Source organism: Leptidea sinapis, chromosome 23 (genome assembly GCF_905404315.1).
Source record: "Leptidea sinapis chromosome 23, ilLepSina1.1, whole genome shotgun sequence".
Lineage (NCBI taxonomy): Eukaryota > Metazoa > Arthropoda > Insecta > Lepidoptera > Pieridae > Leptidea > Leptidea sinapis.
Genome location: NC_066287.1, coordinates 3,439,281 through 3,453,111, shown reverse-complemented (window position 1 = coordinate 3,453,111; position 13,831 = coordinate 3,439,281). Strand labels below are relative to the sequence as shown.

Here is a 13,831-nt window from a genome sequence, read left to right as displayed (position 1 = left end):
ACGTGTCATTGTGGAATTATGACGAGCTAAATCTATTCTTGAATTCGCTTGTTTGATTAATGTTCTCGATATTTTCGATATTCGACGATCAAAGGCTTCTAAAACGAACCCTAAAGACTATTTAGACATTTCAGTGAAATCACAGTATTGCCTTAGTAATGACTAAGACGATACTGTGATTTGAGAAAATATATCCATGAATATCACTTTTCGATCAAACATTTCACGAACCCAACGAGCGAACGAAAAAATTGCACCCAATGAGTTACTAGAAGTAGGACATGTTGGATAATCTTCCTAAAACCCCCATCATTGATTTAAACTGTCGAAATTTTGTATAAAACTTCCAATATGCAAAAATAATGGCTACAGAAATAATGTATCCCAACTCCGCTTCCTCTTTTTTATTACAGTAAAGGACGAGACGAGCAGGACCTTTATGTGATGGTAATTGATACGCCTAGCCCATTACAATGTAGTGCCCTTCAGAATTCTTCAAAAACCCAAAAACTCAACAGCACTACAATTGCGCTGGTCACCTTGAGACATAAGATGTTAAGTCTCATTTGCCCAGTATTCTCACTAGCTAAGACGCCCTTCAGACCGAAACACAATAATGCTTACACATTACTGCTTCACGGAAGAAAAAGGCACCGTTGTGTTACTTATCATCATAATCCAGCCGGCATCCTGTGCAAAGGAACCTCCCACTGGTAAAGGTAAATGTAAATTAAATTTTGTATGTTAACAAATGAAAATGTAATGTAAATTCAATAAAGTCTACTTCTTACAGACCATTGGTGACGACAATCCAGAAATATCTGCCTACCCGCACTCGTTTCCCACTATTCCATAAAAAACAACAACAAGCTATGGGGTAACCATTTACGAGGCAAACATTAATTTTATTGCCATATCCAATTAGGTCATACTTGTGTTCCGTCCATTAACACTTGCCTGTCGATTTAGAGAGAATATTAGTGACTTTCCATACAAACTCTCGACGCTTTTGCTGTAGATCAACATTATTTTCAAATGAGATAAATATCGTCATTATCTTACAACTGCTAAATTTTTGTAGAACCAACAAAACCAACTGGTCTAGGTAGAGTCTCTTGCTGTTAGACAACCGATAAAAACAGGCCAGGTTTAATACTTTAGTGTGCGTGACAAGCTACGTTTTAAACTCGCGATTTGTATGACACTTTATGTTAGTGTGCGTGAATTGCTCAAAAAAGAGGTTGGTTCTAAACTCACAGCTGTCATTGCCTATCTAGTCGTATAAGTGATAGTCCAGACTCCAGATCTTCTAGCGCAAGCAGGCCGAAATCGGACATGAAGAAATATGGCGGTTCCGGTTAGGTTGGACTTATCGTGAACGAATTTATATTTCCACTAGCTGACCCAGCAAACGTTGTATTGCCGATATTAAAATCGCGATACAAAAGTAACTGTTGATCGTAGATGGGTGAAATTTTTAAGCTGTATGTATTTTTTAATGCTGACTCATAATCAAACAAATTTAAAAAAAATGTCAAATAAAATTAAAAAAAGAAAATCGTGTGGACCACCCTTAACATTTAGGGGTATGAAAAATAGATGTTGGCCGATTCTCAGACCTACTCAATATGCTCACAAAATTTCATGAGAATCTGACAAGCCGTTTCGGAGGAGTACGGGAACGAACATTGTGACACGAGAATTTTATATATAAGATTTGCTATTGAAAACATATAAATATTTTAAGGAACTGTATACGCTTTATAAAATGTATAGTTTTTTTATTATTAAAAATCTGGAAAAATCTGTTTACAGTATAGTATACTCAGGATTATTTAAATCGTTTTTATATGACTTTGGTTTTTTGTATGGAGGAACCTACAACTATCAACCTACGATCATGTTTCAAAATTATATGATTTATACTATATGGTATGTCGTATATTAAATATCTTGTATATAAATTACATAACCGGAGCTTTTGACTATAAATATACTTAAGAAGACACAAGTTAGTGCGTTCACGGCTAAAATCTCCCATTCGCGTATCCCCTCGATTCGTGATCTCTCCTCCGAAACCACCACCATACTCGGCGTCGATATATCGGTAGACCCTTGACTCGTAAATAATTCTTCAATCACGTCGTATGTTTGAAGTATAACCGTTCGACTATTTTGGATTAGTGATAATATTACTTTTAAGCTATTTTTTTACTGGATATTATAATAATTTTTAAACAAACAAAACTACAAAATTCACCATATAACTGAGGCCGATTGCTCAGTGCTACGTGCACATTTATTTGAAACGAAATTGCATTTTTGTGTTTGTAATCATCATCATCAGTCGCAAGACGTCCACTGCTGGACAAAGGCCTCCCGCAAAGATTTCCACAACGATCGGTCCTGCGCTGCCCTCATCCAACGTATTCCGGCGATCTTGACCAGATCATCGGTCCATCTTGTGGTGGGCCTACCAACACTGCTTCTTCCGGTACGTGTAGGCCATTCGAAGACTTTACTGCCCCAACGGCTATCCTACAAATCTGTCCGTCAAACTATGTGCCCTGCCCACTGCCACTTCAGTTTCGCAATCATTTGGCATATGTCGGTAACTTTGGTTCTCCTACGTATCTCTTCATTTCTAATGCGTTTTTGTCATACAATTCTCTTAAAGCTCAGGATCACACCAACGACCTTCAGCGTTTGGGCGGAGCTAACTATCTCAAATCACGGGCGTACGCCAACGCCGCACAGATATAATTAGGCCGGGTTCCCATTATGCCGGACGGGCAGATTTACCGGCTCGGTAAAACTGCCGGAAGACCTAATGGCTAAAGAATATATATGAAGCTGTTCACATTATGCCGGATCCGGAAAAAATACCGAGTCCGGCATTTTTACCAAGCGTTTTGTCACTGCGAAGTGCCGGTAAAACCACCGGACCGGAGTAATGTTAACGAATTTGCGCCGGTATCTCTCCCCCGCTCGCCCCGCCCGTGCTCCCGTCAAGTCATTCGGCTCGCTAAAAGTAGACGTGTAGCATTGACATTCAAGCAGAAACTTTAATTACGCTTGTCCAAGATCCGGTGTAATGTGAACATTCTGTCCGGTGTCCGGTTTCTGTCATATCTACCGGTCCGGCATAGTGGGAACAAGGCCTTAGTGTGAAAGTCAGCGGAACACTGCCTCCCGTCGCCCGCACACGGACGCGCGGACGGCCCAATATAAGTACCTTATGGCAAAGTTATATGTTATTTTAGCTTTTAAAACGTTCACTTTTTAGAGAAATACAGTAGCTATATTCTCTTGATACAGGGATAAAAATATCACTAGTAGTTTAGAAGCACTAGCAAATAAAGGTTGAAGACAGCTTCATTCCAATAACTTTAATTACGCTTAACAAAATTTTTAAACGTTCGAATTGGAGATTACGTATCAGTCCATAACATTATATATTTTTAAAGGTCCCAAGCTAAGGCATTGCAGAGCATTAGGCCCTCAAAGATGATCATTTCACGATACCAAGCTCCTTAAAAAGGATTAATAATCGCGTTTACTAAATGGATTAAGTGCGATAGTACCTTAACAAACAACTAGGTTAACAGGCCCGCGTACATTGATATTGTTCGATATAACAATCGTGTCAGTTGAATTTCATTGCGATCGTTGGGTGACGTTGACATACTGGGCGGAACAACAATTTAACGTTTGCAGGACGTTAATTAATTACTTTTTCTTCGAAGTAATTTTAGCTTCACGTTTTCACTATAGCTGTGTACAAATTGGTACAAAAAATAGCGACGCCACCTTATTTATAAGCGTAGAAATCATAATAAAATTTCATTGTGACATCATAGCTTAGTAGTATTGCTCTAGTAGTTCTATACAAATTTTTTGTTTGCGAGATAGGGACAGAAGATCCTTAGGTACTGTAAAAGTGCTTGTAACTCTTTTTATGTAATTTTTTAATTTTATTTTCAGTGTTTTTCATTATAAAATAATATGGTTATTACAGTCTCTCGTTGTACTGGATAACTACAATATAATATTTACGAAAAATTAGATTCAACGCGTTAATCAACCTAGAATGAAAATATTATTATTCCGCATAATTTAAATCGCGTTCATTTAAATACCATTAAACTATTTTTATACAATTAGAAATAAATATTTTTTTTTAGCCGACTTCGGAGGAGGAGGTTATCAATTCGATAGGTATTTTTTTATGTATGTACACCGATTACTCTGAGATTCATGATCCGATTTACGTAATTTTTAGATAGTTTGGCCCAGTAGTTTTCATTTTATGAACATTTATATGAAAATTTTTGTCTACCTGCATGACAATTGTTTTCTGTGTACGGCTTTTTTTGGAGTTCTCATTCAGGTTGATTATATATTATTATTAAGTGGCACTAAAACGTTAAAAATAAAAAAAATAAACAACGTTTAAAAAAACCGACTTCAAAAACTGAAAAGTATCAAATACCTAAAAATTTAATATAATATACCTCTTATGCAAACCTTTACCTTTAATATTAATAAAATACTATTATTTGTTCGTGCTACATATTGATAGCTTTGAGCCAAATGTAATAAAGGTACCTACACTCGCCACGCGTGACTTTGAGCGGGATAGCTTAGTCTAGAACAAAACAACCTACGCGGCACGTGTGGCCAGACAACCTAAATAATTACAGTAAGTAAGCTGTTTAAAATATTAAGTTTTATTTTGTTTAGGGCTTGGCACTGACTTAAAACCTATCAATAGGTAGCACATATAAATAACAGTGTTTTATTAATATTAAAGGTAAAGGTTTGCATAAGAGGTGTATTAAATTAAATTTTTAGTTATTTGATACTTTTCAGATTTTTTCGGTTTTTTTAAACGTTTTTTTTATTAGGTTAAAAGTTATACCTACCCATCTACAACAATATTATTTTTACCTTATGTTTTTGAGTATTATCATTTCAACATCTTAATATATATAAATTACGTGACACGTTGTTTGTCCGCGATGGACTCCTAAACTAATGAATGGATTTTAATGGGGATCACTTCATGGAGTGCAGTTTGGTCCAACTTGAGAGATAGGATAGTTTTTATTTCTATTTGGGACCCATAAATATTTTTATTTTCAATATAATATGTTTTGTATAGACATATTTTCTATGAGGTAATTTAGTGACGCACGGTTTGACAGCTCCGCTGTAAAACAATTTCATTATAACAACGGGGAGCATTTTTACGAAATATTTTTTGATGTTTTGAAATATTATTGGCAAATTCCTATTAATCTGTATATTTTTTATTATCTACAGAACAACGTCTGTCGGGTAAGCTAGTTATTATTATATTTAATAGTCGAAGCACTTGTGCCTGTAATCGCGACGGCCACCTTCTTGTAGGTAGCTACTGAAAATCAGTGTCGGGTCAACCCAACTAAAATGCTGAGTGGCAAACCTTTTATGGGACAAAACATTGCAAACACCACCTTGTTATGTTGATATAGAATAAGCCTTTCATTAGTTTTTTTCTTCGGTTCTTTATCTATGTTAGTTTTAAGTAGATTATAATATTCGTAATTCATATTATGAAAAGTTTTCCTGTTTTTGTAGTGTTTGTTCCATTATATTATATATTCCACTTATTGAAATTTATGTAATTCTCGTACATTGGTTATGGTTCAGTAGTCATATAATTATTTACAAGAGGCTTATGGTACCTGAAGTATGATACAAATGGTCTAGTTCATAGGTTTTCAACTTGGGCGATAACGCCCCCTTGTGGGCGTTTGAGACTTTCGGGGGGGCAGTAAAAGACCCAGAGAAAATTAGGGGGCATTGAGATGGCGCAGATGGGGCGTGGGTAGATTAAAAAATATAGTCTAAAAAGGCAAAAAAATACACGAAAATTCTCTAGAAAAAAACATATTCTCAAAGTGGGCGGTGAGCAAAATAAGGTCTAGTTGATCAACTAACGCCAGGGTGTCGAAATTTAGTGTCGGTGTACGCATGCATCGTTAACAATTCACACTGATAATTGTTCCATATCGCGCCAAAAGATATAACATATTTTCATAAAGTATTTTTTTCTATTTAATGTGTGGCCTGTGTTGTTAATAATAATACAAATAAACCAATCAAAGCGTATTCCGCAAAACATAGTAATCATTCGGCCGAAGCGACCGCTAGCGAAAATAGCCGCAGTGTTTATTAAACATTCGGGCATCATGTAAACAGAGCTCTTGATAAACGATGCCGAGTCTTATCTCCGTAGAAAACGTGTACATACTTTAAGTTTTTTTTTTTTAAATAAGAGGGGGCAAACGGGCAACAGGCTCACGGGACGGACATCCGCAACAACGGCTGTCAAGAGATGCGCTACCGGCCTTTAGGTGGGAGTATGCTCTTTTTTTAAAGGTCCATAAAGTTGGAAAAGATGCCTAGAACAGTGACTATGGTGTAGCTGCCTATGGTGCAGTATTCTATCGCCTGTCTACCATATGTCTTTGGGACTCGAATTGAAAGACTTGTCCGAGCAGTTTTCGATTGGTACTGGGTTCACTTAAATTATTAATATCATCACAGTAGCTAGTAAAAAACAGTGACGAATACGAAGAAATGGGGGAGGATGCGAATGGATTTTCTTCTATTATTTAAGCTTTACAGGATCATTACAAGTGGGTCGAAATAAAATTGCGTTTATTTTTCACAAAATGCGATAATGATGATGCTTTCAACTTGCGTACTTAAAGACCAGTAGTGCTGGTGAACAATCACACTTTGATATCATGTAGGAGGCTTCCCGCACGTGTCTGATCAAATTCAAATATTTTTATTCAAAATAGGATGTGACATCACTTATTGAAAGTCAAAAAAACTACCACCCATTCCAAAATGAATGCCTCAGACCTGAGAAGAATGGGCGCAACAAACTCAGCGGGCTTTTTTTTTTCATCGAATAAATATGTTTACAAAGTAATATTGTACAATTAAACTTATTATTTAATAGCCTGAGGGCGATCACTCCATTCCCAATCAGTGGTATCATTAAGAAAGTCATTTATGTTATAGTAACCTTTACCACACAAACGTTTTTTAACAATTCTTTTGAATAATGTAATACTTTTGTTTTGAACATTTTCTGGGATCTTGTTGTAAAAGCATATACATCGCCCCACAAAAGACTTACTAACTCGACTTAGCCGAGTAGTAGGCGTCATCAGTTTATGTCTGTTCCTGGATCAAATCAAGAACAACCGCCAAAATGGACAACGATAGTCTAACTACGCAGCGTGATATGTTTGCGCACTAAAACCCTATGATGTACCGACTCCCGCGGATAATACACACGCAGCCAAATGTTCAGGACGAGAGCCGATAATGACATGGCAAGAAGTAGTACTTCAGTTTTTCAGAAATTCTAAGCGGCACTGCATTGTCATGCGAGTCTTTCCGCCGTCAACCTTTGGTCTCGTTGCTTCGTACTTCGTAGCCAAGATGTAATGTTGACTTGTACAACTCACCCAGTTGAATGGATCCCATGATCTGGGAGGACTGGATCTTCTTGTAGGTGATCTCGCCGCCCTCACCGACCCGCCGATGGCCGATCTTGCGGTCCGACTTGTGGACTTTGCCCATGGCGCCCAGGGGCCCGACTGCGGGCTGAAAAATATTTGGAATTTATTAATTACACAAATATGAAGTATTTTTAGTGAGATACGAGGATAAAACGGGCGTATATGCTTATTTTATTTTAAAGATAGATCAGTGTTGTGTAGATAATCAATGTTGGATTATACCCAAATAATAGACTAAGTAGCAAACCTTTTAATGCACATTATCGGGCTGTCAGATCGTCTAAACGCTGGCATATTAAAGTACATGGTTGAGTCGAGTAAGGAAAATTTTAATTCAAAGTTGAACTCGCCGATTCGGCGCCGGCCTTCCAGTATGAAATCGAAAGTGTTCCAAAATGCCGGAGCGACATTGAGGGCACTGTGCTATCGGTAACCAGTTTTGAATCTCACACATCTAAAGTTCGAAATACTTCACGTGATTATGTAACAACAAGTATTTTCGATTCTATAATGACTGTCCATGTGGTAAAAAACATGAAGGGTTAAGGTATAGTCACAATACAGTAATAGAATAGCAGTGTAACTCGGCGATCTCTTTGAAATTGATTCATACGCCTGGGCTGAGCGTTAGGGTTGATACATACAAAACGATTGATATATTTTAAATATTAAATTTTAATAATAAAAATTAATTTATATGTCAAGATTGAGCCTCCTTCTGCTTGACAACGCACGACAAGAGGCCAGGATTACTGCTTTAGTGTGCGTGACAGCTACGTCTTCATCGTCTACACTCGCCGTACGCCCGTCACTTTGTTTGAGTGTGCGTGTTTTTATGAAAATAGAGTCTTCAGAACAGTTCGCCGCTACTTTTTGATGTGTTCACAGCTGTCACAGTCTATCTAGACAGATATTTATACTAGATAAATAACGTATAAATGATCTAAGATTGAAACATTCATACATTTTTTGTAGGGTAAAATATATTTATTTAATCGAAGTATTTGCACTCGTTATCTATACAATTCCGCTATCTCACAGGATGGTCTCACTAGATTTGCTGTGGAATTCTGAGGAACTAGACTCAACAAATTCCGTGAAGGCAATTTGTATTGCTTGCCTGTGAAGAAAAATAATAACCATGAAAATATTGTCAAAACACTGAAAAAATGGTAGTGGGTTGCGGTCATGTCCAACGAGTACGGACGATGGCGGAGGGTTTCGACAATGTATGTCCAGTAGAGTTAAAACGGCTTCTCGAGCCGTGCGAGCGGTTGCGTTATGATGTTGCCACCAATAATGGTGAAGATCGGTTGACAAGTCAAGGCTAACTCGCTAAGTTGTAGTGAATTCCACCAAGAAGTCAAAATCAAACAGTTACTATCACCTTTCTAAGGGTAAGCTTCGGTTTAGAGTATTCTTCCAGCAAGTCAGCCATTGCAATGTTCGGTTGTGATGATCGTCACATGTAATTTCATTACACGTCAGTTCACCGCTAATTCCCGTCATGTCTGTGCCAGTTCAACATGGCATTCTTTCTCTATTATAATTATAAATATTGGGGAAAGTAGCACTTATATTAGTAGATCTGTTGTTCCCCCTGCATGTACTCAGACGCATGCCTTAGGGCTTATCCTTAGGGATAAGATGCTATACTTTGCCTTGCAAAATTGCCTTAATCACATCCTCAAGGTCGCGCCTTTAAGAGGCGCCGAATCTGCAGGAAGCTCAAGTGTGGATGGTCCTCTGTCTGGTGTGTGGGGTTTAAGGTACCTTGCTCTCTCCTCCAGTAGGATGTGTGTAGGATCTTCGTAGGCCTCTTGGCAGAATCTGCATAGGCTTGATACAATTAGGCCAAGTGATTCGGTCGCACAATACATATTATTTGCATCTCAGTTAAATTATGGAGCACCCATTTTTCAAGGGTGAATACCATGCCGCTAATTCCTTTGATGCGTATCCGCTTATGGCACCGCATTCAATTCATCAATATTTGCCTTAGTAACTGGTTTTTCATGGAGTTACTTAGAAGCCGAACGTATTATCTTTTGTCAAAATTTAGGGTTGGTCGAGACGGATATAGCGTCGTAAACTACAATCGCTTTTAATGGGATTTAATATGACCACAATCTGAGCTAGAACATAAGCTACAATTTATCCCAAAGCGCGATTACTATATATAAATTTTGAGGCGAACAATATCTCGTAGAATATAATTTCAATTTCCAAAGTTATATTAATTACAAATGATATTTAAGAACCAGTTTTCAGCGTCCGAGTTTAAAGTACGAAAAATTTACATTAAATGTATGATGATGCAACAGTGCGACGCAAAGTTCAAACACTACCTTGATAACATATAAGTTGTTGTGCGTTGCTAGAAGTTTCTGATTTGTACGCTTTAAATATATATATTATGGAATAGGAGGACAATCGAGCGTACGGGTCACCTCACACCTGGTGTTAAGTGATCACCGCCGCCCACATTCTCTTGCAACACCAGAGGAGCGTTGGCCTTTAAGGAAAGTGTACGCGCTTTTTTTGAAGGTACCCATGAAGTATCGTCCCGGAAACACCGCACAAGGAAGCTCATTCCACAGCTTTGTAGTACGTGGAAAGAAGCTCCTTGCAAAACCGCACTGTGGAGGACCGCCACACATCCAGATGGTGGAGATGATATCCTAACTTGTGGTGTGTCGTGCGGTGCGAATTCGTCGGCAGAAATCAAGTGAAACAGCTCTTCGCAACACTCCCCGTGATAAATACGGTAGAAGACACACAATGAAGCGACGTCTCTACGCACCGCAATATAGGACAGTTATCGGCGCATGTACATTGGCATAATTGCCAAGCCAATATCATAATTTATAGATTGATAGCATAAGCGTGTATGGTGTCCGGTGAGTTTGCCACATGCCACCACATAGTTATTGTAATCTGATGGTGTAAATCAATTCATTTATCAAATTTACTTGACCGAACTACTTTCATTTCAATAACCAGCGTTTTCAACATTCAGTGAGAACTCTTTTCTTTTTCCATTTTGCAGAACAAGGCCAAAAGCTCCACACAAAATAAAATGCGTATGGAACGATGGGCAGGAGTCACACTCAAGTACATCAGGGGTGTACTTCACAGTTACAAAGATAATGGACAAACAGAGCGAGCACAGGCTGAGATGGTACGGTCAAATAATGCGTAGAACCGAGGATCATGTCGTGAGAAACTGGGCTACGACCTCAGATGAATATCTATAGGGAAATGGATTGGGTCTGAGGGATGAGGACGCATAGCAACGGATCACGTGGCGTCACATGATTGGAAAAGCCGACCCCGTGTAGAGTTCCGTGAAGAGTTCTGAAGAACAAGTGTTAAGCCAAGCACCGCTATCAAATCGTCGTGGTCAATTGTTTGTTTGGAGTAACGCACACATGACCTAGTAGGTATTGATAACTGTCCCACACACACCGATCGACACGTAGCTCCAGCTGTCTTAAATAAGAGTTTATGGTAAAACTGTGCATACAAACCCAAATGTGTATGGCCTCCAGAGTTCATTCCACACATTTGGTTGTACACAATACTTCCTTGAGTGTGGAGTAGAACCACACATCCAGAAGGTGAGAACCATATTTAATAATAAATGCGATGGAACAGTTCAAAGAGTACAAGATCCCCGATAATTTTATTAGGCTGAGTATACACGAAGTCACTGAATGCCATTTGGCACGGCCAATTCGCAAAGTCGACGTGTAGTCGTGCATCTCTGACATGGTCCCCGGTGTCTTAAAGTTATTATTGTAGGTTAATGATTACCTTGTTGACATCTTTTATAAAGAAACAAATAATATAGTTAATAATATCTTTAAACGAGCAATTCTTGTATATATAAGTATATAATCTGAATCTCGGCAACGCTTTTTTTTAGATTTAATGTCATAAAATTTAGTATATAGGGTATTCGGGGGCGATAATTCGATCTAGCTAGGTTTCAATTTGAGAAAAAAATAGTTTTAATGAGAAACAGCTACGATAATAGCTCATTCTTAAAAACCCGAGCCAGGCTCGGTCGTCCGGATATTATTTATTGATGTTATTGATGTGGAAGAAACATAGAAAGTTCTACACCATCAATCAGGCAACAAAATCTATATCATCAATAAAAAAACACCATTTTAGTGCAAAACGTTTAGCTGTTGTGACGACAGCTTAACCAACTTCCTCCCAATGTCGACAAACAAAGGTCATTGTTCGTATATAATGGCCGGTCATGATTCACAGCCTTCAGGTTGGGGCCATTTGCCGACGTTGGCTATTTGCCAAATTGGACCAATGTGCTCTTTCGCCGAGAATTATCCAACGAGGGTGCTAGAGCTGAGCAAGTTTAAGTTCAGTGCAGCTCGTTATATGAAAATTCAAAAGAATTGTAAAGTAAATTATACTTTAAAACAACTAAAACAACACGCTTCCAAAAATAAGATAATTTTTAAATATGGAGAATTATGAATGTCTTCTACCACAATATCACTGGAAGTCTTCCGCGGAGCTGTTTCACCTGAATTCTACCGCCGAATTCCACCCTCACTCAACACGAGACAAACTAGAAAATCAACATCAACATCTGGATATTTTCCGTTTGTCTTCGGTGCGGTTTTTTGCGGAAATTTCGTCTACGTACAACCTAACTGTGTGTGTTACCAGGACGATACGAAATGAGTACCTTCAAAAAAGCACTACGCGCGTATATTCTAAAAGGCCGGTAAGGCTCCTGGGCGGCGGTGATCACTCAACATTAGGTGACCCGTACGCTAGTTTGTCGTCCTCCGTAAAAAATTCAATTCGGTATAATAGCGATGTGAAGTATACTTTAGCCCCCTTATTCATAATGGTCCGCTAACTTTAAACAGCCGCTAAGGAGTGCTTTTTCGCATTCTGACTTAGGTCAATCGAAGAAGACAGAGTGAGAATTAGCAATGCTTTAAGTTAGCAGACTATTATGAATAAGGGGTTAAATCAATTTAAGCGTCTGGACTACAGATTAAAATATATATTTATCTATGTTTAATCGTGCACTTAGAAACAGCATCAAATGAGCTTTCGAGCAAATAATTCGATTTCTTCTTGTATTGTAGATATTATTTTATCGAGATGGTCAGGGATATTGGTATTGTCATTGGTCGGTCATACGCATGATAATCTCTCATATATATAAAAGAGAATGTATGTTTGTATGTTCCCTAAACTATTCGACCGATCTCAATGAAATCTTTTGTAATAGATTCGTTGAAGCTCAAGGAAGGTTTAAATATATTTAAATGGCAAAACAACGTTTGCCAGGTCAGCTAGTTGTCAAATAAAGCGTACGTATTCAGAGTGAGTGAACATCTCTTTTTTTTTATGGAATAGGAGGACAAACGAGCGTTCGGGTCACCTGGTGTTAAGTGATCACCGCCGCCCACATTCTCTTGCAACACCAGAGGAATCACAAGAGCGTTCATCTCTTTCAATGATTCGTCATATACATAACTACATAGCTAGATACAAATACACGAAGCCAATTTTAAGCGTATAAAGAGGGTGTCTGCTAAAGTTACAGACAGAGGCCCTTCCATGCAATTAATTCAATTTGTCTATATAGATAAGAGAAAAAGCCCTGCCGAGGTTCTGGCTTCTGAGGCTTTTCTCAGTGCGTTGTTTGAATTGTAGAGCAGCGGGACGATATCGAGTGACGAGCGCTCGAACTTAAAAACTTGTAACATAACAGCTTAGATAATTTATTCGTCTAGATAGAGCCTCTTGCTGCTAGATAACCAATAAAACAGTCCAGAGTTATTACTTTAGTGTGCGTGACAAGCTACGCCTTACACTCGCGATTTGTATATCACTTTATGTTAGTCTGCGTGCATTACTCAAAATAGAGGTAAACAGTCAACCTTATCAGCTCAGATAATTTATACGTTTAGATAGAGCCTCTTGCTGCTAGACAACCGATGAAAACAGGCCAGCTTTATCACTTTAGTGTGCGTGACAAGCTACGCCTTACACTCGCGATTTGTATGTCACTTTGTGATAGTGTGCATTGCTCAAAATAGAGGTAAACAGCCAATCTTAATTTTTTTCGACGTTTTCACACCTGTCACAGTCTATCTGGATGTATAAATGATCTAGGCACATCAGGAATAGAGGGTTCGGAACGATTCTTTGTAGATACATCGGAACATTCAATTCAGCGAGACGGTTCATGA

The 13,831-nt window shown here is 38.3% G+C and overlaps 1 protein-coding gene across 16 annotated transcripts in view; it reads right to left on the bottom strand.

The window, feature by feature from the left end:
* The window catches only part of LOC126971349 (phosphatidylinositol 4-phosphate 5-kinase type-1 alpha), an 82,111-nt gene that overhangs the window by 61,940 nt on the left and 6,340 nt on the right, over positions 1-13,831 (bottom strand). For all 16 annotated transcript variants that reach the window (XM_050817617.1, XM_050817612.1, XM_050817613.1 and 13 more), the window contains exon 3: positions 7,533-7,671. In XM_050817617.1, the coding sequence (XP_050673574.1) occupies positions 7,533-7,671 (139 nt within the window). The remainder of the gene's footprint in view (positions 1-7,532; positions 7,672-13,831) is intronic.